The sequence below is a fragment of the Salvelinus alpinus genome, chromosome 13, assembly GCF_045679555.1.
Source record: "Salvelinus alpinus chromosome 13, SLU_Salpinus.1, whole genome shotgun sequence".
In the NCBI taxonomy this organism is placed as follows: Eukaryota; Metazoa; Chordata; class Actinopteri; order Salmoniformes; family Salmonidae; genus Salvelinus; species Salvelinus alpinus.
In genome coordinates, this window is record NC_092098.1 from 23,474,187 (window position 1) to 23,498,490 (window position 24,304).

Genomic DNA, 24,304 nt, shown 5'->3' on the forward strand with positions numbered 1-24,304 from the left:
CACGCGCATGGCCATGAGAGCGACCTGCGTTCCATTGCATTTCTAAAGACAAAGGAATTCTCCGGTTGAAACATTATTGAAGATTTATGTTAACATCCTAAAGATTGATTCTATACATCGTTTGACATGTTTCTACGAACTGTTATATAACTTTTTGGACTTTTCGTCTGAACTTTCGCCTGGACTTGCCCGCGCCTCGTGAGTTTGGATTGTGAACTGAACGCGCTAACAAAATGGAGGTATTTGGACATAAATGATGGACTTTATCGAACAAAACAAACATTTATTGCGGAACTGGGATTCCTGGGAGTGCATTCTGATGATCATCAAAGGTAAGTGAATATTTATAATGCTATTTCTGACTTCTATTGACTCCACAACATGGCAGGTACCTGTATGGCTTGTTTTTGTGTCTGAGCGCCGTACTCAGATTATTGCATGGTGTGCTTTTTCCGTAATCTGACACATCGGTTGCATTAAGGAGAAGTATATCTTTATTGATGTGGCTCTCTGAAAATTTGCCGGGTGTTTTCGAGGCACAACATTACTGACCATAACGCGCCAATGTAAACTGAGATTTTTGGATATAATATGAACTTTATCGAACAAAACATACATTTATTGTGTAACATGAAGTCCTATGAGTGCCATCTGATGAAGTTCATCAAAGGTTAGTGATTCATTTTATCTCTATTTCTGCTTTTTGTGACTCCTCTCTTTGGCTGGAAAATGGCTGTATGTGTTTTTGTGACTAGGCTCTGACCTAACATAATCATATGGTGTGATTTCGCTGTAAAGCCTTTTTGAAATCGGACATGATGGGTAGATTAACAAGAAGTTAAGCTTTAATTTGGTGTATTGCACTTGTAAATGTATGAAAGTTACATATTTCTAAAAAATATTTTTGAATTTCGCGCTCTGCCTTTTCAGCGGAATGTTGTCGAGGCCATATAAGAAGGATAGAAATTCCACAAATTAACTTTTAACAAGGCACACCTGCTGATTGAATTGCATTTTAGGTGACTACCTCATGAAGCTGGTTGAGAGAATGCAGAGTGTGCAAAGCTGTCATCAAGGCAAAGGGTGGCTACTTTGAGGAATCTCAAATATAAAATAACACTTTTTTTTTTTGGTTACTACATGATTCTATATGTGTTATTTCACTGTTTTGGTGTCTTCACTATTATTCTACAATGTAGAAAACAGTAACATTTTTAGAAAAACCCTAGAATGAGTAGGTGCGTCCAAACTTTTGACTGTATGCATTGTCTGCTGACTGATGTATGGTAGTGCTCACATAGTGCTGTACCAGAAAAGTGTATTATTTTGGGGGTTTGCTGGGCTCGTTCAATTCTAAGGGGATCTACTTTCTACTATTGTAACATGCTTCCACTCCTTGGGTACTGCAGGCCATGATGACTCCAAACATGCAGGGTATTATAATGTCCATTGGCAAAGCAAGGACTGTGTTTGAAAAGCTTGGGCCTGAAGCGGCCTTCTTCAAGGTACATTCCGATCTCATTTCTCTTTCACACCTTTATTCACTCCTTCTGTGATGCTGTACTTCTACTGCCTCTCAACAACCATCCTCCCATCCCGTTTTACCTAGCATTTCACTAGTTCTGTCTTTTTGAGTCAGTTGTTCTCATCAAAAGCATCCTACAGAAATTGGACTTGGTGTCACCTGGACAATGAGGTTCATTTGATCAAAGAGAACTTGAATCAACTCTTTGAGTTTTGTTTACAAGGATGAGGAGGATGATGATGATCTTGACAACTCTTACATGGAGACGATGGTTTTGTCTTCTGCAGATGTTTATTTATGTTCTAATCTAGGCCTACTCTGAAGTTCTAATGTTAGTTTGGCCTATCAAAGTCCATTCACCCCATGCTCGATCTATGTGTGTCAGGCCATTAAGGTGGAGTACACCCGTCTGCTGAGGTTTGCCCAGGAGGACACAGCCCCGGGGAATGACTACCGATTGCAGCACGTCATCGTCTACTTCATCCAGAACCAGGCCCCCAAGAAGATCCTGGAGAGAACCCTCCTCATGCAGTTTGCTGACCGAAACCTGGGCTTTAATGAACGGTATTTATGGGTTAAACCACCAAAACTTGTTTCCTGTAACTCCTATTTGGTTAATTTTTGAATTATGAGTCTGTCCTATCATTCTTTGGTAAAACAAAAAAGAAAACACCAGTTTATTACCTCTGAACTTCACAAATTCACCAGCAGAGGGTAGCCATGATCCACTTTCATCGGTGAATAGATGTTCCTCTTCTGAGCAGGTATAATTAAGCAATAAAGCCAGGGGGGTGTGGCATATGTCCAATATACCAATGCTTAGAGCTGTTCTTATGTACGATACATCACTTAGCCGTGGTATATTGGCCATATACCACAAACCTAAAGGTGCCTCATTGCTATTATAAACTGGTTACCAACGTAATCGTAACAGTAAAAATAAATGTTTTGTCATACCCGTGATATACAGTCTGATATACCACGACTTTCAGCCAATCAGCATCCAGGATATAAACTACCCGGTTTATATTAAGATTTCTTTGTTGCATGTGGCCTCAATCAGAAGCTCTGGAGAGGAGTGTGTGGTTCAGTAGTAGTGTTTCTCTGCAGTAAGCAGTCATTCATGGGGCCTGTGTGTCGTGGCCTCAGGACCACTGTGTACTGTTTCATCTCCTGGAGTAGCTAGTTCCTCACCAGTATGATTCATCATACCAACAGCACTCTGTCTCCCTTTCTCTTCTCTTTCCTTTTACTTTCTCTTTTGCTTTCCCTTTCTCCTCATTCCCCCCCCTCTCAGGTGTAAGAGCATTATGAAGGTGGCCCGTGCCAAACTAGACCTCATTAAGCCAGAGGAGATCAACATGGAGGAGTATGAGGTCAGCATTCTGAAACACTCTGGTTTTGACTGATTTACAATGTTTTGTCTGGAACATCTTATTAGGATGTTTTGACAGTTGAAATGAAACAGAATAAACTAGTATCAGAGTCATTTACATTTGAGTATAAGGTTTAAATCATTACAGTCTTTAAATTGTAACTGACCCAATATAAACTCTGCTATGGATAATCCAATGAAAAAAAAACAATTTAAGCTTTTATGTACAGATCCAAATGTTATAGATCTATCCTTAAAATCCTTTCAAGCTCTTTCTCGTCAACTCTGTTCCCTACAATGTTCACAGATGTGGCATCAGGACTACAGGAATTTCCGCGAGACAACAATCTTCCTGATGATTGGCTTGGAGCTGTTCCAGAAGAAAAGGTGAGACTGCCAATTGGCTGGACTGTTGTCACGTTCTTCTCTTCACGACCCAGAGCTTTTATTTCCAGCCTCCATATCTTACTGCAAACAAATGGGAACTCACATTGCCCAACCATTTCAGTATAGAAAACATTTAAAATGTAGATTAAAATGATCTCTAGATTATTGCATTATTAGTAGAAGCACCTGATAGTGCAGCTTTGTTAAGCATGGGAACTTCTTAAAGTCACCTGTAGAGGGCAGCAGGTCCCTTAACACCCCCCATCCTTACATCTGGAGCTCAGTCAGTCTGGCATAGATCAAGATGGTTGTTCATGTACTTGGTTATTTCCTCTGTTTCTTCTGTTAATTTTTCCTCCAATACATCTGTTTTAAATCTTCTTAATGAAAAAGCCTGACTGTTACAGCTCTACTATCCCTTGTAGACACAGCTAAAACTGATTTTATATGTCCTCTGCCCCTCTATTGCAGCATTTACACAGGTAGCCAGCCCAATTCTGACCTTTTTTAAAACTTTTTTGACCAATCAGATCAGCTCTGAAAAAGATGTGAAAAGATCGGTCAAAAGACCAATTAGTGGAAAAACAGAATTGGGCCGCCTGTGTGAAAGCAGCCCTTGTGGTTAAATTTGTTCCACCCTGATTCTACTATAATGTATCTGACTGTGTCTGTTTCTCTGTAGCTTTGTGGAGGCATTGATGTACCTGATCTACTCATACCAGTACAACAGAGAGCTGTTGGTCAAAGGGTTGTACCGAGGTCACGACGATGAGCTCATAGGGCTCTACCGCAGAGAGTGCCTGCTGGTGAGACAACCCTCACCCTGACACTGTTCTATTGGAAGTCTGTCAGTTGATCTTATTTAGTTAGTTCACGTAAGATGCGGTATGATTTTCTTATGCTTCAGCAGATTTAGCATTTGGTACATACAATTTTTAAAGAGTCAAAGTTTCACCCTAAATGTGAGGAAAGTGGTCAAAGTTAGTCCATTGTATTTTAAAGATCATCACGTTTCCAATCAAATCAATAGGTCACAGTGGAAGTAGTTCAAGTCATTCCCTTTGAAAAATGAACACCACTATCCTCTGTCTCATCATCAGCAAGTCTCTGTCTCTGAGCACCTAACTCATTTGTGCCATCCCGCTGGTCACAGTGACTAATGTCGAACAAGACTATCCCTCCACCCCATAATCTCTAGAATTGATGCAGGCTTGTTCCTGTTCTAGCTGAGATATTACATTGGCTTTTTTTATTTCCCATAAAGATTCCCACAGAACTTTTCTCAGCAGATGCTACAGTGCCTTCAGAAAGTATTCACTCCCCTTGACTTTTTCAAAATGTTGTCTTACAGTCTGAATTTAAAATGGATAAAATTGAGATTTTCTCACTAGCCTACACATAATGTCAACATGGAATTATGTTTTTTAGAAATGTTTACAAATTATTTAAAAATTAAAAGCTGAAATGTCTTGAGTCAAAAAGTATTCAACCCCTTTGTTATGGCAAGCCTAAATACGTTCAGGAGTAAAAATGTGCTTAACAAGTCACATAATTTGCATAGACTGTGTGCAATAATAGTGTTCAACATGATTTTTGAATGACTACTTACTCTCTGTACCCCACACATACAATTATCTGTAAGGTCGAGCAGAGAATTTCAAACACAGATTCAACCACAAAGGGCACCTTTTCTAATTCCTCACAAAGGGCACCTACAGTATTGGTAGAAAAAAGCAGACATTGAATATCCCTTTGGGCATAGTAAAGTAAAGTTATTAATTACACTTTGGCTAGTGTATCAATACATCCAGTCACTATAAAGATACAGGCGTCCTTCCTAACTCAGTTGCCGGAGAGGAAGGAAACTGCTCAGGGATTTCACCATGAGGCCATTGGTGACTTTAAAATAGTTACATGGCTGTGATAAGAGAAAACGGAGGATGGATCAACATTGTAATTTAAGTTAGTGTTGTGAAGTTACTAGTTCTACAGAGTGAAAAGAAGGAAGCATGTACAGAATTCAAATATTCCAAAACATGCATCCTCTTTGCAACTAAAGTAAAACTGCAAAAAATGTGGCAAAGAAATTAACTTAATGTCCTGAATACAAAGTGTTATGTTTGGGGGAAATCCCACACAACATATCATGAGTACCACTCTTAATATTTTTAAGCATGGTGGTTATGGGTATGCTTGTCATTGGCAAGGACTAGGGAGGTCTTTTTAGGGTATAAAGAAACAGAATAGAGCTAAGAACAGGCAAAATCCCAGAGGAAAACCTGATTCTGTCTGCTTTCCAACAGACACTGGGAGACAAATTCACCTTTCAGAATAATAACCTAAAACACAAGGCCAAATATACACTGGTGTTGCTTCCCAAAACAACATTGAATGTTCCTCAGTGGCTTAGTTACAGTTTCTGCAAGATTTCAAAATGTCTGTCTAGCAATGATCAGAGTTTTAACAAGTTTTTAAAAGGATAATGTACAAATATTGTACGTTCCAGGTGTGCAAAGCTCTTATACTTACCCAGAAAGACTCACAGCTGTAATCGCTGCCAAAGGTGATTCTAACATGTGTGAATACTTAAGTAAATTAGATATTTCATTTTCAATAAATTTGCAAAAATGTCTAAACATCTTTTCACTTTGTCATTATGGGGTATTGTGTGAGAAAATACATATATTTAATCCATTTTGAATTCAGGCTGTAACAGAATGTGGAATAAGTCAAGTGGTATGAATACTTTCTGAAGGCTCTGTATTTGTTTGGAGGAAAAATCAGTTCAATATTCTGATCAGACTACAGTTTCATTTTGTTTACTATCCCATCTCCAAGCTGTGTTCTGGTTCTATCTGTTAGGGCTTAGATGGATTGATTCCCCGGTCGGTCGGATCAGGCTGTGACTGGTCTTGTCTGAACCGAGAGAGGGAGAGACCCTGTTCCTCCTCGTCGGCCCTGTTGCTGCTCCTGCACTCAGTAACCTTACACCGGCATTGTGCTCTTAATGTAATCATCCAAGTGGGAATAGGAAGCAGGAGGCCCAGCGAGTGTAAACACATTACCGTGAGACACGGCTGTGTCCTGAGCGAACCTCTGCTCTCTCCGTCAGGGCTCTGTTACAGTTAGAGTTATAGCCGCCATCTCAGATCTCTGGCCAGAACGATCCCCTGGCTCCCTGCTCGGGCCCGCTCTCTCAAGCCCTGCTGTTTACCTTCTGCCCTGTTTTAATTGAAAACACTGCTAACATTGACACAGTTAATGTACTGGGATTTTTTGTGAGTCCCCACCTAGTCCCTCTAATTCCTGAGTGACCGCCTGCCTCTGTGTAAGGTCTTTTCCACAGATAAGGTCAGGGAGTTTGTGTCTGCAGCAGAGCAGGACTTGGCTAAGGAGAACAGAGCGAAGTGTCTGCATCATCTAGTACGTCACTGCCCACGTCAGTACCACAGGCCTTGACATCCTCTGATATTGACAGTGTGGATAGATGACTACCAGATAGGGGTAATGCAAATGGTCTGTGACTTACCTGGGCTGCAGCCTTTCATACAGAGGTGGTCTCGAATGTAAATACATATACATTAGCAATACCTGCCTGTCCTCTTAAGTCTGTTTTGACAGAGTAGCTAATACTGGTAAATTTGTTAGCATACCACTTCAAACTAATCCCGAAGTCGTCAATCTATATGTACAGTGGCAAGAAAAAGTATGTAAACCCTTTGGAATTACCTGGAGTTCTACATAAATTAGTAATCAAATCTGAGTTTAATCTAAGTCACAACAATAGACAAACACAGTCTGCTTAAACTAATAACACACAAACAATTATACGTTTTCTTGTCTTTATTGAACACACCGTGTAAACATTCACATTGCAGGATGGAAAAAGTATGTGAACCCTTGGATTTAATAACTGGTTGACCCTTCTTTTGACAGCAATAACCTCAACCAAACGTTTTCTGTAGTTGGGGATCAGACCTGCACAACGGTCAGGAATTTTGGACCATTCCTCTTTACAAAACTGTTTCAGTTCAGTAATATTCTTGGGATGTCTGGTGTGAACTGCTCTCTTGAGGTCATGCCACAGCATCTTAATCAGGTTGAGGTCAGGACTCTGACTGGGCCATTCCAGAAGGTGTATTTTCTTCTGTTGAAGCCATTCTGTTGTTGATTTACTTCTGTGTTTTGGGTCATTGTCCTGTTGCATTAACCAACTTCTGTTGAGCTTCAATTGGCGGACAGATAGCCTTACATTCTCCTGCAAAATGTCTTGATAAACTTAATTTTTTCATCGATGATAGCAAGCTGTCCAGGCTCTGAGGCAGCAAAGCAGCCCCAAACCATGATGCTCCCTCCACCATACTTTATAGTTGGGATGAGGTTTTGATGTTGGTGTGCTGTGCCTTTTCATCTCAAGACATAGTGTTGTGTGTTCCTTCCAAACAACTCAACTTTAGTTTAATCTGCCCACTGAATATTTTGCCAGTAGTGCTGTGGAACATCCAGTTGCTCTTTTGTGAACTTCAGACGTGCAGCAATGTTTTTTTTGGACAGCAGTGACTTATTCCGCGGTGTCCTCCCATGAACCCCATTCTTGTTTAGTGTTTTACGTATCGTAGACTCGTCAACAGAGATGTTAGCATGTTCCAGAGATGTCTGTAAGTCATTAGCTGACACTCTAGGATTCTTCTTAACCTCATTGAGCATTCTGCGCTATGCTCTTGCAGTCATCTTTGCAGGACGGACACTTCTAGGGAGAGTAGCAACAGTGCTGAACTTTCTCCATTTATAGACAATTTGTCTTACTATGGACTGATGAACATCAAGGCTTTTAGAGATACTTTTGAAACCATTTCCAGCTTTATGCAAGTCAACAATTCTTATGTCTTTTGAGATATTTTGTTCGAGGCATGGTTCACATCAGGCAATGCTTCTTGTGAATAGCAAACTCAAATTTAATTTTGCAAGTGTTTTTTATAGGACAGCTCGAACCAATATCTCCAATCTCGTCTCATTGATTGGACTCCAGGTTAGCTGATTCCTGACTCCAATTAGCTTTTGGAGAAGTCATTAGCCTAGGGATTCACATACTTTTTCCAACCTACACTGTGAATGTTTAAATTATGTATTCAATATAGATAAGAAAAGTACAATAATTGGTGTGTTATTAGTTTAAGAACACTGTTTGTCTGTTGTGACTCAGATGAAGATCAGATCAAATTTGATGACCAATTTATGCAGAAATCCAGGCAATTCCAAAGGGTTCACATACTTTTTCTTGTCACTATGTGCTTTGCCCATTAGAAACTGAACGAGAATGCAGCGGGGATGTTTGAGTCTGGTGAGGAGCCGGAGGTGAGCAACGGCTTGAGCATCATGAATGAGCTGGTGGTGCCATGCATCCCCCTATTGCTGGTCCACGACATAGAGAAGGACCTGCTGTCTGTGGAGGACATGAGGAACCGCTGGTGCTCCTACCTGGGACAAGAGATGGAGCGTGAGTTTGTTTGTTTTAGGGCTGACCCCCCCCCCCCCCCCCACACACACAATTTAGTCGATTGTTTGGTTGATAGACTGTTGGTCAACCAAGATTTTTTTAGTCGAGCAGTCTAAAATATATGCAGTACCAGTCAAAAGTTTGGACACACCTACTCATTCAAGGGTTTTTCATTTGACTATTTTCTACATTGTAGAATAATAGTAAAGACAAACTATGAAATAACACATGGAATCATGTATTAACCCAAAAAGTGTTAAACAAATCTAAATCTATTTTATATTTAAGATTCTTCAAAGTAGCCACCCGTTGCCTTGATGACAGTTTTGCACACTTGTCATTCTCTCAACCAGCTTCACCTGGAATGCTTTCCCAACAGTCTTGAAGGAGTTGCCACATATGCTGAGCACTTGTTGGCTGCTTTTCCTTCACTCTGTGGACCAATTCATCCCAAAACATCTCAATTGGGTTGAGGTCGGGTGATTGTGGAGGCCAGGTCATCTGATGCAGCACTCCATCACTCTCCTTGGTCAAATAGCCCTTACACAGCCTGGAGGTGTGTTGGGTCATTGTCCTGTTGAAAAACAAATGTTAGTCCCACGAAACGCAATCATTTGTTTTTCAACAGGACAATGACTCAAAGCTGCCATCAAGGCAAAGGGTGGCTACTTTGAAGAATCTCAAATGTAAAAGTCAATTTATTCATTGTCGTTTGTTTGTGGCACTCCTGTCAATGTTGAGTAAGGATACGCACCTGATTTATACATAGAAGTAGGCCTATAAATGTGCCCATTTGGGGATCTGATAATATTTCTGATTGTCTTAACTCACCACCACTGTGGTAACTTCTGAAAGTAATTTTTTCTTCACCTCAAACGGCAAATAAATAAAGTCTGTTATACATCCATACGAAGCCTTCATTATAAATTCTATGAAACTATTCCACGAAAATGTGCATATAAAAATCTTAACTGCCATGCTGATTGGTAGAAATGTTAAGATAAATTGGCACTCCAAATGGAAAAGGTTGCCGACCCCTGGTGTACCTACAGTATTAGGAGCGTAACAGCAGAATCTGCGAAGGCCAGCATTAGCGGGAGGAAGAGGGTCAGGAACAGGATTTTTTTGCTTCTGGTTAGGCTTTCTGGATCTCTGGCTCACTCAAGTAATTTGTGTGTCTTAAAGCATCAGACAAGCTCAGTAGCCTACATATAGTTGATTTTATTCAAACACATAGGGTATGTATGTATGTACAGTTGAAGTCAGAAGTTTACGTACACCTTAGCCAAATACATTTAAACTCTGTTTTTCACAATTCCTGACATTTAATCCTAGTAAAATTAGGTCAGTTTGGATCCCCACTTTATTTTAAGAATGTGAAATGTCAGAATAATAGAGAGAATGATTTATTTCAGCTTTTATTTCTTTCATCACATTCCCAGTGGGTCAGAAGTTTACATACACTCAATTAGTATTTGGTAGCATTGCCTTTCAATTGTTTAACTTGGGTCAAACGTTTCGGGTAGCCTTCCACAAGTTTCCCACAATAAGTTGGGTGAATTTTGGCCCATTCCTCCTGACAGAGCTGGTGTAACTGAATCAGGTTTTTAGGCCTTTATGGGATTGAGGTCAAAGCCCTCCCATAGAAACTTTGGAAGTATGCTTTGGGTCATTGTCCATTTGTGACCAAGCTTTAACTTCCTGACTGATGTCTTGAGATGTTGCTTCAATATATCCACAACATTTTCATTCCTCATGATGCCATCTATTTTGTGAAGGGCACCAGTCCCTCCTGCAGCAAAGCACCCCCACAACATGATGCTGCCATCCCTGTGCCTCATGGTTGGGATGGTGTTCTTTGGCTTGCAAGCCTCCCCCTTTTTCCTCCAAACATAACAATGGTCATTATGGCCAAACAGTTCAATTTTTGTTTCATCAGACCAGAGAACATTTCTCCAAAAAGTACGATCTTTGTCCCCATGTGCAGTTGCAAACTGTAGTCTGGCTTTTTTTATGGCGGGTTTGGAGCAGTGGTTTCTTCCTTGCTGAGCGGCCTTTCAGGTTACGTCAATATAGGACTCATTTTACTGTAGATACTTTTGGACCCGTTTCCTCCAGCATCTTCACAAGGTCCTGTTCTGGGATTGATTTGCACTTTTCTCACCAAAATACATTCATCTCTAGGAGACAGACCGCGTCTCCTTCCTGAGCGGTATGACGGCTGCGTGGTCCCATGGTGTTTATACTTGCATACTATTGTTTGTACAGAATAACGTGGTACCTTCAGGCGTTTGGAAATCGCTCCCATGATGAACCACTATTTTTTTTCTGAGGTCTTGGCTGATTTCTTTTGATTTTCCCATGATGTCAAGCAAAGAGGCACTGAGTTTGAAGGTAGGCCTTTAAATACATCCACAGGTACACCTCCAATTGATTCAAATGATGTCAATTAGCCTATCAGAAGCTTCTAAAGCCATTCCGTAATTTTCTGGAATTTTCCAAGCTGTTTAAAGGCACAGTCAACTTAGTGTATGTAAACTTCTGACCCACTGGCATTGTGATACAGTGAAATAATCTGTCTGTAAACAAATGTTGGAAAAATTACTTGTCATGCAAAGTAGATGTCCTTACGTACTTGCCAAAACAATAGTTTGTTAACAAGTGGTTGAAAAATGAGTTTTAATGACTCCAAGTGTATGTAAACTTCCGACTTCAAGTGTGTGTGTGTGCGTGCATCCATACGTACATACATACATACATCCACATCTCAGCAAAAAAAGTAACGTCCCTATTTTCAGGTCCCTGTCTTTCAAAGATAATTTGTAAAGACAGGGTCATTATAAAGGGTTTAAACACTTTCCCATGCTTGTTCAATGAACCATAAACAATTAATGAACATGCACCTGTGAAATGGTCGTTAAGACTCTAACAACTTACAGGTGGTAGGCAATTACGGTCACAGTTATGAAAACTTAGGACACCAAATAGGCCTTTTTTTTTTTTTTTTACCTTTATTTAACTAGGCAAGTCAGTTAAGAACAAATTCTTATTTTCAATGACGGCCTAGGAACAGTGGGTTAACTGCCTTGTTCAGGGGCAGAACGACAGATTTGTACCTTGTCAGCTCGGGGATTTGAACTTGCAACCTTTCGGTTACTAGTCCAACGCTCTAACCACTAGGCTACCCTGCCGCCCCTTTCTGCTGACTCTGAAAAAGAAAGATGCCCAGGGTCCCTGCTCATCTGCGTGAACGTGCCTTAGGCATACTGCAAGGAGGCGTGAGGACTGCAGATGTGGCCAGGGCAATAAATTGCAATGTTCGTACTGTGAGACGCATAAGACTGCGCTACAGGGAGACAGGACAGACAGCTGATCGTCCTCGCAGTGGAAGACCACATATAACAACACCTGCACAGGATCGGTACGTCCGAACATCACACCTGCGGGACAGGTACAGGAAGACATCCTCCTCCCTCATGTGGTACCCTTCCTGCAGGCTCATCCTGACATGACCCTCCAGCATGACAATGCCACCAGCCATACTGCTCGTTCTGTGTGTGATTTCTTGCAAGACAGGAATGTCAGTGTTCTGCCATGGCCAGCGAAGAGCCCGGATCTCAATTCCATTGAGCACGTCTGGGACCTGTTGAATCGGAGGGTGAGGGCTTGGGCCATTCCCCCCAGAAATGTCTGGGAATTTGCAGGTGCCTTGGTGGACGAGTGGGGTAACATCTCACAGCAAGAACTGGCAAATCTGGTGCAGTCCATGAGGAGGAGATGCACTGCAATACTTAATGCAGCTGGTGGCCACACCAGATACTGACTGTTACTTTTGATTTTGAACCCCCCTTTGTTCAGGGACACATTATTCAATTTCTGTTAGTCACATGTCTGTGGAACTTGTTCAGGTTATGCCTCAGTTGTTGAATCTTATGTTCATACAAATATTTACACATATTAAGTTTGCTGAAAATTAACGCAGTTGACAGTGAGAGGACATTTCTTTTTTTGTTGAGTTTATATGGAAAAACACACATTTTAACATTTCATGGATTGGTCAAAAGAACTGACCAAGATGTTTTTTGTTTGTTGGGAACAGCCCTAGTTTGTTTATCTCTTTTAGCCCATATTACACGCTTAAGGGGCTAATCTTCCAAGTCCATAAAAGTCTAGGAACTAAGAGCATTTTCACACTACTGAGCCAAGCTGTACTGTGCTGTCCAGGTTAGGCAGCCTTGGGAATTGCTTGAATCATGCTGCAATGTGAAAATTACATATCCGAGGCAGCACAGTATGGTTTGGCACAATAGTGTGAAAGGGGTACAAGAGCATAGAGGCCAGGGGGTATAGATTTGTGGTACTGGAGATCTACTGACTGTTTGGTTGTTATTCTGCTATAGTTTAATTTGGAAGGCACATGAAGCGTGGTCAGGGACATGGTCAAATGAGTTGATATTAGCAGCCAGACCAGCCAAGCCATAAGAACCAGGGATATACCCACTTTGTGTTGGCAGAATTTTACCCACATTGTTAGTTGAGATAAAGTGGTTCAGTGGAGTCCTAGCCTCTACTCCAGGAAAACGTTAGATTGGATTCATAAAACTGATTTGAACAACAACCGACTAGGGCCTCTTTCATCTTATTTACTCAGTCTGTGTTTTCCTAGAGGAGCATGCTTACCAAGAGCTTGTGCTATCACAGTGAAACTATTTAGCCTATGATTTCTGTTTGGTAACTGGATGTGACTCTGGAGAGTGACGCAAGCAAGGACATTGAAATAATCATTCTTTCTTTTTCTCTGACATTTCTCCGTCATTGTTCTCCCCCTCCTGCTGCAGCTAACCTTCAGGAGAAGCTGACGGACTTCCTCCCCAAGTTACTCGACTGCTCGACAGAGATCAAAAGCTTCCACGACCCTCCCAAGCTGCCCACCTACTCCACCCTAGAGCTGGTTGAGCGCTACGGCCGTGTCATGGCCTCCCTGAGCCGGGTGCCTGCAGACGGGAGATGAGCTGAGGGGGCAGCAGCCACACGGCCCTATACGGCCCCCCGGGCACTCACTCATGGACCTCTTTTAACCCATGCCTTCCTTATAAACCAGGGTTCGCTAGCTGTTATTCCTCTGTTTCTCTTTTGCTGCTAAAGGTTTTAACAATAATAATTTCAATTATATTTTTTAAGCAAAACGCAACAGAAAAATGTATGAATGAACGGACAGTTGGAAAAGGAAAAAGTGAAGCTGGAAAAGTAGTGAAAATGGCGATCCTGCAGTGATTGAAAGCCAGCGCATGCTGCTCCAAGCTTTGTTAAATGAGGTTGAGTTAGTTTTTTTTGTAGCTGTTTTTTGTTGTCATTCGGTTTGTCCCCTCTCCTTTCTTAAAAATCCCTTTTCCCCTTCTCCCAGCTGCTCTGCCATCAGTTTGGTACAGTATTATCATATTGTTTTTTTTTCTAAAGGAAGCGACGAAATGAGAACCATGAGATTTATCTGCGGCTTCAGGTATCTCAAGTGGGTCTGGGGACTGCACCAAAATGAGAAGTTTTGAGTGCTGTGGTAGACATCCATGGACACACTGTGGCTTGTTAATAAATCGAGAGAATACAATTTTATTTATGGCTCTTTTAGGCCAAATACGTATTTCCTTTGTCTGATGTCCAATGTCTTTATTTCTGCACTAACACTAAACACCACAATGTCCTCCATTATTCCTAAAGTGCCATAATGCAATCATGATGCAATCATGTGCATCTCTATGAGTTTGTTTTTGGATGCACTTCATGTTTTGTCAGCTATTGTGTTTTGGTTTCTCGGATCATGACTTGCACACATCAGAAACTGCCTTTAGACGGGGGTCTTTCATTTAGCAACAAAACCGAAGCGTGGGGAACAATGGGGCAAAACAGACAGGGTTGGCTTAAATTGTTGACAACATGTAAACAATATTTTGTCTCAGTGTTTATTGAAAACATAAATACATTTGCAAAACTAGGACTTGTTTTTAAAATACATCGGTACAGTTGTTGGTTAGCTAGCTGGTATCAAGAACAAGCTCAAACTTGCTGAAACGAGCCACCTACGATTCCCCACATTGTAGCTTCTTGTCAATAGTTATGTTTCCATTAACTTGTCCGGTGATTTCTTTTCCTTTTCGACATTTAGAAAGTTGGCGAAATTGCCTGCTAGGGTGTTTCCATTGGTTGAAGTGTTTTACATTACCCATTTAGGCAAGTTGTGCATTATTAAATTAGCGACAGCCTGTATGCCCTCCCACCAACTGTTTCATATCTCAGGTAGTCTGTGAAAGTCAGCATAAATAGGTAAGGGATAATCAACGAGGGGCTATGCGTTCTATGGAAAATAATGAAGACATGGAAGGTGTGTCCCACGACGCGCTAGGAATTATAAACTGGGTGCTTCGAACCCTGAATGCTGATTGGCTGAAAGCCATGGTATATCAGGCCGTATACCATGGGTATGACAAAACACTTATTGACATATGGCCAATATGCCACGGCTAAGGGCTGTGTCCAGGCGCCGCACATAAGAACAGCCCTTAGCCTTGGTATATTAGCCATATACCACACCCCCTCAGGCCTTAATTATACCATGGCTATATTTTAAGTCATTTGCCACTAGATTGTGTTCAACAGTCACTGAAGTAGCTAGCAAATAAGTTGACTAGATAGCTACAGTAGTTGCCTTGGTAACCAAACAAATAGACTTGCTAGTTAGATTTAAGAATGAACTAAAGCCATTGAATTCTAATAATGTTTGATATAATGATGTTCCATTGCCTTACTGGCTGGCAACATTCTTATCCCTTGCTTGCTAGGTAGCTAGCTATGGCTAACTTAGTCACGTCAAACAGTGCAGACAGAATAACAGCAAAGTAACTGCATTTGCGTTTGTTTAATCTGTTTTCTAGTGACATTTATTTGGATACATCCATAAACTAAAAGTGCTCTCTGGTCCGTCCTGACTATTGTTCAGAGGAGCTAGCCAACAACACAGCTAACACAATCACTTCAAACTGAAGCTGGAATGACCGCAAATCTGCATTTTGTTAACTTTTTTAAAAGAAAACTGTTTTCTATTGACATTTCGTTGTAGATATATTTACAAATTATGATTTCGACAGGCTGAGAACAGCTGCCTGCCTGTGTCTGGTCCTGCTGATGCTTTATTACTATGGGACAGCTGGAGATCGAATTTCAATGTTGCAAATGTTGGAGAGACAGACAGCAAGGTTTATACAAATCTCCCTGTTGAAAACCAAATGCTAGTCAAAGAAATGGGAAATAATGTCTAGATGCTTTTTATAGTGGAGATCGAGTTTATAAATTGCCTGGCAGGATTGATGATACAGTGGATTGCGCAGTGAAATGGAACAGAGTAAATAGGCATTTCAACATCAGGTTTAGCAGGTGGCAATTTGTGGATTATAAACTGGGTGGTTCAAACTCTGAATGCTGATTGGCTGGAAGCCTATGACAAACATTTTTATTGCTCTAATTACGTGTATAACCAGTTTATAATAGCAATAAGGCACCTCAGGGGTTTGTGATATATAGCCAATATACCACTGCTAAGGGCGTTCCATCCTGCTAAGAACAGCCCCTAGCCGTGGTATATTGACCATATACAACACCCCCTTGGCCTTATTGCTTAAATAATGCACACTAAAATGTCCGTCAAGCCAGTTAGAAACGAGCATTGAACAATGTCATGGTAAAATTACTCCTATTTGCCATATTCTAATCGTTCTCATGTGCCAATATATCGCCATGGTCCATGTCATGTTGAAACTTGCACTCCTGTAGATCTGAAATAATTGGATGGTGAAACTTGCCAGAAAAGAAAGCATGGTGAAGCAATTCAGGCATTCTTGAAAGTGTGGACAATCCTTGTCCGACAAAGAAAAAGTATTATTATTATAGATTAAAACATATTTTGTAAGCAGCAGACATTTAGAATTAAATGTGAAGTGGAGCTTTATAGTTTTGCGGTGACATCACGTGCCTCAATGTTTCCATAATTTGTTGTAATAAAGGGTGCGTTCGTAAATTCGCTCTGGCTAGTAACTCCGATATCAGAGCACTCTCGTTTCGCTCTCGGGGGGTTCAGAGCGCACACTCGACGCTCTGGCCGAGGAGTAGGGTTGATTCGAGTGTTCTGACCTCACAATAGCAGTCAGGCACCCAAGCTAAGTGGCTAATGTTGCCTAGCTTGCTACTTCCAGATACAAATAAGATAACACCTCACTCTGACGATGTTACTCCACCTAGCAGAGCTGGTAAAGCTGTTTCCATGTTGGAGCGTTGGTGACTGTGCTGATGGCACCATTTAATTACGCTTTTTTTGCCTACGTTTACTGACACCGGCCATATTCAACTGATGTTGAGCGTTCATCAATTCATCAGTTATTCCGCTCTCTTTTTACGAACGCACTCTGTTGAGCTTTAGAAAAAAAAATGTTTTTTAAAGGATACAATTGAGGCAAGTTTCCGGGTGATGGGGAAAAGAAATCCTTCGTTTGTGGGTTAATCATGAAGAACATCGTCTGCTTAAGCTACCTATCTGCAGTGCTTGACTTGGCCCGGAGCTCACCAGAGCTGAGTACCAGCACCTAAATGTTCTACTGCTTAAACTCCTGTTCGTCTTATAGAATATAAGCTCATAAGTATTGTGTAGCTTCTGCACCTCAATGTAAACCGCAGAAAATGAGTAGCCTACCGACACCTATTTCAGTCCAAGTCAAGCACTGCCTGTCTGACAAAGAATTCGGAGGTAATGTGACTCAAACTTTAGAAATGTCCAGCTAGCAGCAGTGGTACTGTTAGTTTTGGGACACAACATTGGGAGTCTGTATCTCCCAATTTTGTGTCCCAGAGCTATGGTACTGTATATGATACTGATTTCTTTGGCGTGGGTTTCAGATCACCTCATGGCTACAACCAGCCGAGTCTAAAACAGTGATGTTCTCCTGACCATTGGTCACTGTAAGTTCGCATTAAGTCGACAGCTTTAACTGTAGTGTAATGACCTAACTAGATCATAAAGGAACAATTGTCCAGACAGAGGGTTTATTAACCCAACTTTACACAGGCTACTGTTTGACCGTTGCCCAGGCCAAATTAACGAAAGATACCCCACAAGCCAACCATGACCTTCTCTTGTGAAGCCCAGACGTAAGAGAGACAACAATGGCTAAACCTGGTCTTAACATCCAATGCTCCATCCCCCTGCCCCACGCCACTCCGCCAACCACCAGGATGCCCGGCATCAGAACATTCCAGGCATCCCCGTGATTGGCAGATAGCAGGTTGATTGGCATGTCGGACCCCGCGAACACTGGTAAGTACAACACAACCCACTAATAGCCTACCACATTAACACACCGCTGTCTGTACGGGTCGCTACAATAGTTTAAACAATAATTATGAGACTACTCAAAATATTTTCTAATTAAAAAAAGGCTCGTGTATGAAAAATAGTTGTTGGTGTGCAGGTGTGGTAACACGTGGAGAGGATGAGATGGCACGAGCTGAAACCATGAGCACAGTCGTGAGAAAGGTAAACAGCACTGGCTGCACACAACATACTTTTTTTTTATGGGCAGTTTACTCTAGACTAGGTTTGAATTGGTGGCAAAATGTTTAGACTCATAACAACATTTTGAGGAAGAAATAGGCTACATATCTCAAGTGTTTCTAAACAGACCTCTGATACATACCAGGGCTGGGTTTCTCAAAGGCATTGTAGCACTAAGATCATCTTAATTCCGTTAACTAAATGGACTAAAGATGATCGTAGTGCTATGATGCTTTTAGGAAACCAAGCCCAGGCTAATGTTGATGCATAAGAAGCCCTACTAGCTTATAGTTAGTTAAGCATGTCAAAAAACCTTTATAAAACCCCACACTAACCAAGGTAACCAATATCCTGGCTAGCTAGGCCTAGTAATTGTGGCCACTGGGCAAGCTACACTGCCATATCTCTCAAGTCATGTCTTTTTTTGTAGAAGTGCTTTGATATTTGAAGTTTGGAAGGACAAAATATGTGATTTCCTACCTATCAAGCTAATCTATATTAGGTAAAACATTTATTGAACCATGTTAAGGTTTTACAATTAGGGTTGCCACAGCTACGAAGTCGTAAAGTCCACCTATTTCTACAATGTCTCTTCTTAAAATGTGATTTTAAACCTAACATTAACCACACTGCTAACCTTATGCCTAACCTTAAATTAACACCAAAAAGCACATTTTGGCAACAATGAGGTCTAGGCTACTGTAATGACAACTCCATGAGGTAGGGTCAAGCTTACAAAGTCACATTTTGTTTTTCTCAAATTAAACTTAAAACATAAATAATCCTGAAAGGGTAACCTTGCTTAAACTCTATTAGGTTAACGGAAGCATCCATCACGCCATTCAGTGAATTATTGCCTTTTAATCCCTTCTGGGCGCTTTCTTTAAAATTGGTCTGGGTTTCAAAGGGCCAGACAGAATGTATCTGTTAAATGACTTCTCTCCCATTGTTTACCGCCACACTATGCTGATAAGAGAGCTGTTTCCATGGCAATGATTCTATTGTTCTGATCGTCTAGACGTCCTGTGACACCTGACACGCTGTTCCATCCCCTAGCCGATGTGGATGGCATCTGTCTCAGAATCAATGAGCTACTGCTCTGGCTCTGACTTGCAGCGACCGTTGTCATAAGACCCAATACTGATATGAGGTGGAGATGCAAGCTGTCGGTCTGTTCTTTTACCCTCTGCCCTCAAACAATAACCTACCAGGGGTTTTTGTGTGTGTGCGTGCGTGCATTCACAAGGCCATTAATATTTGTTGAGGGACATAATGATGTAATCATCATTCATCTTATTTCAGCGTGCATCACACACATTCTTGTCTTGATACTCAGAATATTTATTGGATCTATAGGCTACTCCCATCCAAGCACTCACGTTACCCTTAGAATTATCTTGTGATTGACTTGTCTACACTAGGAGCGTATGTGAGTAACCACCTCAGAAAGGGATTTTATCTGCTCTCTGAACAGCCTAAATGGCTGGTTAAACATTTTTACTTTTGTGAATTTAGTGATAATTAATTTCAGTGAAAAACAATCATTTTTTGTTTAATTACTTTGATCTCAATTCAGTTGTGCTTTTATGTGTGTGGTTAAACATTGACATTATTATTACTCTGTTTTATATAGAGATCATTTTTGCACTGTTGCCGCTAGTGATTGTGTATCGCATTTATGGGGTCTGGGATTAACCACACTTCCTGGAACACTTCCTGTTGTTGAGGGTTTTGTTATCATTTACATGTTTGGTTTGTATTACTGGCTGAGTTTTTGAATAATAATACCTACTGTGTGGGAGGAGGGTGGAGCATGCTTCCTGGCTGCCACTTGTTTTTCTGTTTATTTTCCAGAGTGAATACGTTCACGTTGTAATTCATCTGATGCAATGAAGCAGGACCCTCCGTCAGACAGAGAGACTTGGCAGTATCGCAATATTTTTGTCCGTGGAGAAAAACAAAACACGAAGAAGACCAAACTCTTTGGTCCTTTAGCAAACCTGCTGTATATAAAGTATTGTGTACTGTAGCTTGGAAAATAAATACATAAATGTGACTGGATGACAACATAATTATGTTTTTGTCCAACATTAGGGCTGTTTTCCTAATGAAGTTAAATCCACTTTGTGTTTTGTTTCCTTGCCACGAGAGTATTGCGATACTGGCATTGTCCCGGCCCTACTTGGCAGCTATGGTTTAAAGGCCCAGTGTATTCAAAATTATGTTTTTCCTTAGTTTCATCAGCTGTTGTACAATATGATATAAAACAAACAATGTAAAAGTTTGATCAGTGTTATTTCCTGATAGTTGCTGGTTGAAAATACAATCTACACAGGACCTTCTAATCAACAGGTTTGCATGGAGGGGAGTTTTGGCTTTCCATGGTGACATCACCATGCGGTAAATTGATTAATATACCAATAACAGAGTTCCAAACCTCTCTGCCAATAACAGCTAGTTTTCCATTTTCCCTTCCCCACTCAGACCACTCCCAGACAGTCTCCTTGCTTGAGAAAGGTTTTTGATAAAACACTATTTTTGCCCATTTTAATGGACATGTATTACAGTAAGGTAACTTCGTTTTTACCCAGAATATAAACATGGCTGCATTGGGCCTTTAATGACCACTTCCTGTTTGAGTAAATGAGCAGTAATAAGCCCTGGTCTGTCGCCCACCTGCTCCAAAACATTGGCCACCAGACAGGCTGCATCATGGCTGCCGCCTAACCTACCTATTGTGCTGCTCCCTGCCGCAGTGAGCCAAGCACTGATTGGCCAGAGAATGGAGCATACAGAGGCAGATGGTTCATGATGTTGATAGATTACAGGAAAAAACAGTTTAGGTGTTCTATTCTGTTGTCTGTCTGACAATTTGATACCACTTCTTATTCATACACTGAAGTTCCCAAAAAACTGAACCGCTCAACAAGGATTCAAAATAGTTTTTTATTATTGCATATATTTGTGCATGAGTCACCCTCCATCTTTGCTAAAAAGTTAGCAAAGAAAGAGATTTATTAATTCAGCCCTTAGCAGCACCAGTTGTGGTGGTCTCTTTTGTAGGAGCAAAAGGCTAATAAAATATTGACAACTCTGGGTTCACGCCGCTGGCAATCTGCAGATATTGTATAAATAGAAAGCAGCAGAGGACATTCTTTTCAAAACCATTCAGCACCGATATTTTCCATTTTTTGTTCACGGACGTCTTTTTCTTCCGTGAGCTGAATATCAATCAACGGACACCTCTTTGGTCGGTATAAAGCTTGAGAAAGGAACCCCCCCCCCCCCCCCCCCCCAAAAAAAAAAAGACTAGGAGGGGGGGGGGCTCAAATTGCTGTCTGTTCACTTAGTGCCTAATGATGCTTTCTAAGAGCCCTGTCCTTGTTGGCTTCTGTTTTACGTTGGATAAAAGTTGCACAGGGGGAAAAATGCCATCTGGGCTTTGTGCCAGGGGCTGGTGTATCTTGACAAACACTGCCTCACACCAGGGTGTGCTGGGAACCTGCATGGGCAAACGGGGGAATGGGGGGGGGGGGGCGGTGGAGCCTCTCAAGGTGCCACTTCCATGGAGATGCAGCTGGGCTAAACAAGACTCCCATCAGTGGACAAACAAGAAGCGAGGCGGCACTGTCTATATCTTCCCCGTTACTGGGAGTCTGGTGGCAACCAATCTAGCTACACGGGCCGGCACACTGCTCCTTACATGCTGCGCCGCGTCCATCCCAGCCATTCACTGACTACTGGGGAAGAAGGTCATTTACATCTTGCGGTAATTAATTATGTCCAGCATATTACCTTGCTCACGTAGATTACACTGTGTGTATTAGTTATCCTGTTGATCGGGGAAATCAGCATTGCCGTTCTTCAAAGCAGTGGTCGGCACTGTGTCTGATCTGCACTGTCTGTTCTGTACTGTGTCTATTCTATCTCTTGCTCTATCACGACTGTTTGCATCTGTCTCGAAACCGATAACTGTCTCTCACTCCCTGGCCCCCTGGTTTTGAGTTGTTTCTTGCATCATTGACATTTTAGAATTAATTTTATCCTCTAAATGGCTCAGTATCTTATGTGTATCAGCATAGTTGGTGAACTATTAGTAACAACCTTATTTCTCAGTTTCAGGAAGGAGGGAAATGAGTGGTACTCTGAGGTTATGCTCTCACTCTCCCTCCCTCTTTCACTCTCTCCCTCTTTCACGCGCTCTCCTCCACCATCTTTCACCCTCTCTCGTTCTGTCTGAACTACGGGAACTTGCTTGAAAAAATAAAAAGTATAAAAGTGCTACCAGGGATGCTTGCCTACACACTGTTCATGCAATCATTCTATGTAGAAAGTGAGGCAGCAGGTTGTCCCCCAGATAAGCCTGCAACAGGATGCAGCACCAGAGGATGCTCATTGTCAGGGGCCCCTATGTTTATGATAGTCGGTCACCTCTAGTCTAATGGGGAGTTCATCAGTATCATCAAACTGTGTTGTGTACACCTTTCCATGTATTTTATCTCATAGAAATATGTTAGGCATCTATCTATGTGAAGAGTTTGATCCAATGTTAAACAAAATACACTGAACAAAAAATAAACGCAACATGCAACAATTTCAAAGAGTTACAGTTCATAATAAGAAAATCAGTCAATTGATAGACCCTAATTTATGGATTTCACATGCCAGGGAATAGAGATATACATCTGTTAGTCACAGATACCTTTAAAAAAAAAAATTGTGGCGTGGATCAGAAAACCAGTCCTTATCTGGTGTATCCACTATTTGCCTCATGCAGCGCGACACATCTCCTTCGCATTGAGTTGATCAAGCTGTTGATTGTGGCCTTTGGAATATTGTCCCACACCTCTTCAGTGGCTGTGTGGAGTTGGCGGATATTGACAGAAACTGGAAAACGCTGTCATACACCGACCCAGAGTATCCCAAACATGCTCAATGACTATTCAGGCCATGGAAGAACTGGGCCATTTTCATCTTCCAGGAATTGTGTACAGATCCTTGCAACATGGGGCTGTGCATTATCATGCTGAAATATGCAGTGATGGTGGCGGAGGAATGGCATGACAATGGGCCTCAGGATCTCATCATAGTATCTCTATGCATTCAAATTGCCATCGATAAAATGCAATTGTGTTCATTGTAGTGCTAACCCCATTTAGTCGACTGGTTGATTGTTTGGTCGATAGGCTGTTGGTCGACCAAGATTTCTTTAGTCGAGCAGTAGCAAAAGAAAGAAGACACCTGTCTGATTTGCGCCTGTCTGAGTGGACTGATCCATTGTGGAAGCCGTGGGGATGGCACAGCGCAGCAAGTCTGAAAAAATACAAATTTAAAAAATGTAACCAATCTTTTCGTCAAAAGATTTTCGTTTTTACCATAACCCATCCTCCACCATGGGGCACTGTTCACAATGTTGACATCAGCAAACCACTCACCCACACAATGCCAAACACGCTGTCTGCCATCTGCCCGGTACAGTTTGTGCCGAGATCTGTGCAAACCCACAGTTTCATCAGCTGTCCAGGTGGCTGGTCTCAGACAATCCCTCAGGTGAAGAAGCCGGATGTGGAGGTCCTGGGCTAGCGTGGTTACATGTGGTCTGTGGTTTTGAGGCTGGTTGGACCTACTGCCAAATTCTGTAAAACGACATTGGAGGCGGCTTATGGTAGAGAAATGAAAGTGCTCTGTTGGACATTCCTACGGTCAGCATGCCAATTGCACGCTCCCTCAACTTGAGACATCTGCAAATTTTAGTGGCCTTTTATAGTCTCCAGCACAAGGTGCACCTGTGTATTGATCAGGCTGTTTAATCATCTTCTTGATATGCAACACCTGTCAAGTGGATGGATTATCTTGGCAAAGGAGAAATGCTCACTAACAAGGATGTGCACAAAATGTAAGAGAAATTAGCTTTTTATGGGTATTTAA

At 41.5% G+C, this 24,304-nt stretch overlaps 1 protein-coding gene and 1 long non-coding RNA gene across 7 annotated transcripts in view; both read left to right on the top strand.

The window, feature by feature from the left end:
- The window catches only part of LOC139537416 (ubiquitin carboxyl-terminal hydrolase 25-like), a 66,768-nt gene extending 52,346 nt beyond the window's left edge, over positions 1-14,422 (top strand). For 4 of the 5 annotated variants that reach the window (XM_071338668.1, XM_071338669.1, XM_071338670.1 and 1 more), the window contains 7 exons: positions 1,410-1,505; positions 1,911-2,089; positions 2,823-2,901; positions 3,208-3,287; positions 3,970-4,093; positions 8,592-8,784; positions 13,623-14,422. In XM_071338668.1, the coding sequence (XP_071194769.1) occupies positions 1,410-1,505; positions 1,911-2,089; positions 2,823-2,901; positions 3,208-3,287; positions 3,970-4,093; positions 8,592-8,784; positions 13,623-13,795 (924 nt within the window). In that variant the 3' untranslated portion in view covers positions 13,796-14,422. The remainder of the gene's footprint in view (positions 1-1,409; positions 1,506-1,910; positions 2,090-2,822; positions 2,902-3,207; positions 3,288-3,969; positions 4,094-8,591; positions 8,785-13,622) is intronic. The other variant, XM_071338672.1, reaches the window with a different exon arrangement.
- A 2,476-nt stretch (positions 14,423-16,898) lies between these two features.
- Positions 16,899-20,445, top strand: LOC139537418 (uncharacterized). 2 transcript variants are annotated; one of them, XR_011667529.1, is made up of 5 exons: positions 16,899-17,572; positions 17,722-17,784; positions 17,891-18,139; positions 18,294-18,358; positions 20,231-20,445. It is a non-coding gene; the product is annotated as an uncharacterized lncRNA (long non-coding RNA). The 2 variants fall into 2 exon arrangements; XR_011667530.1 differs by having other exon boundaries at positions 17,046-17,572; positions 19,395-20,445.
- Positions 20,446-24,304: the final 3,859 nt, after the last annotated feature.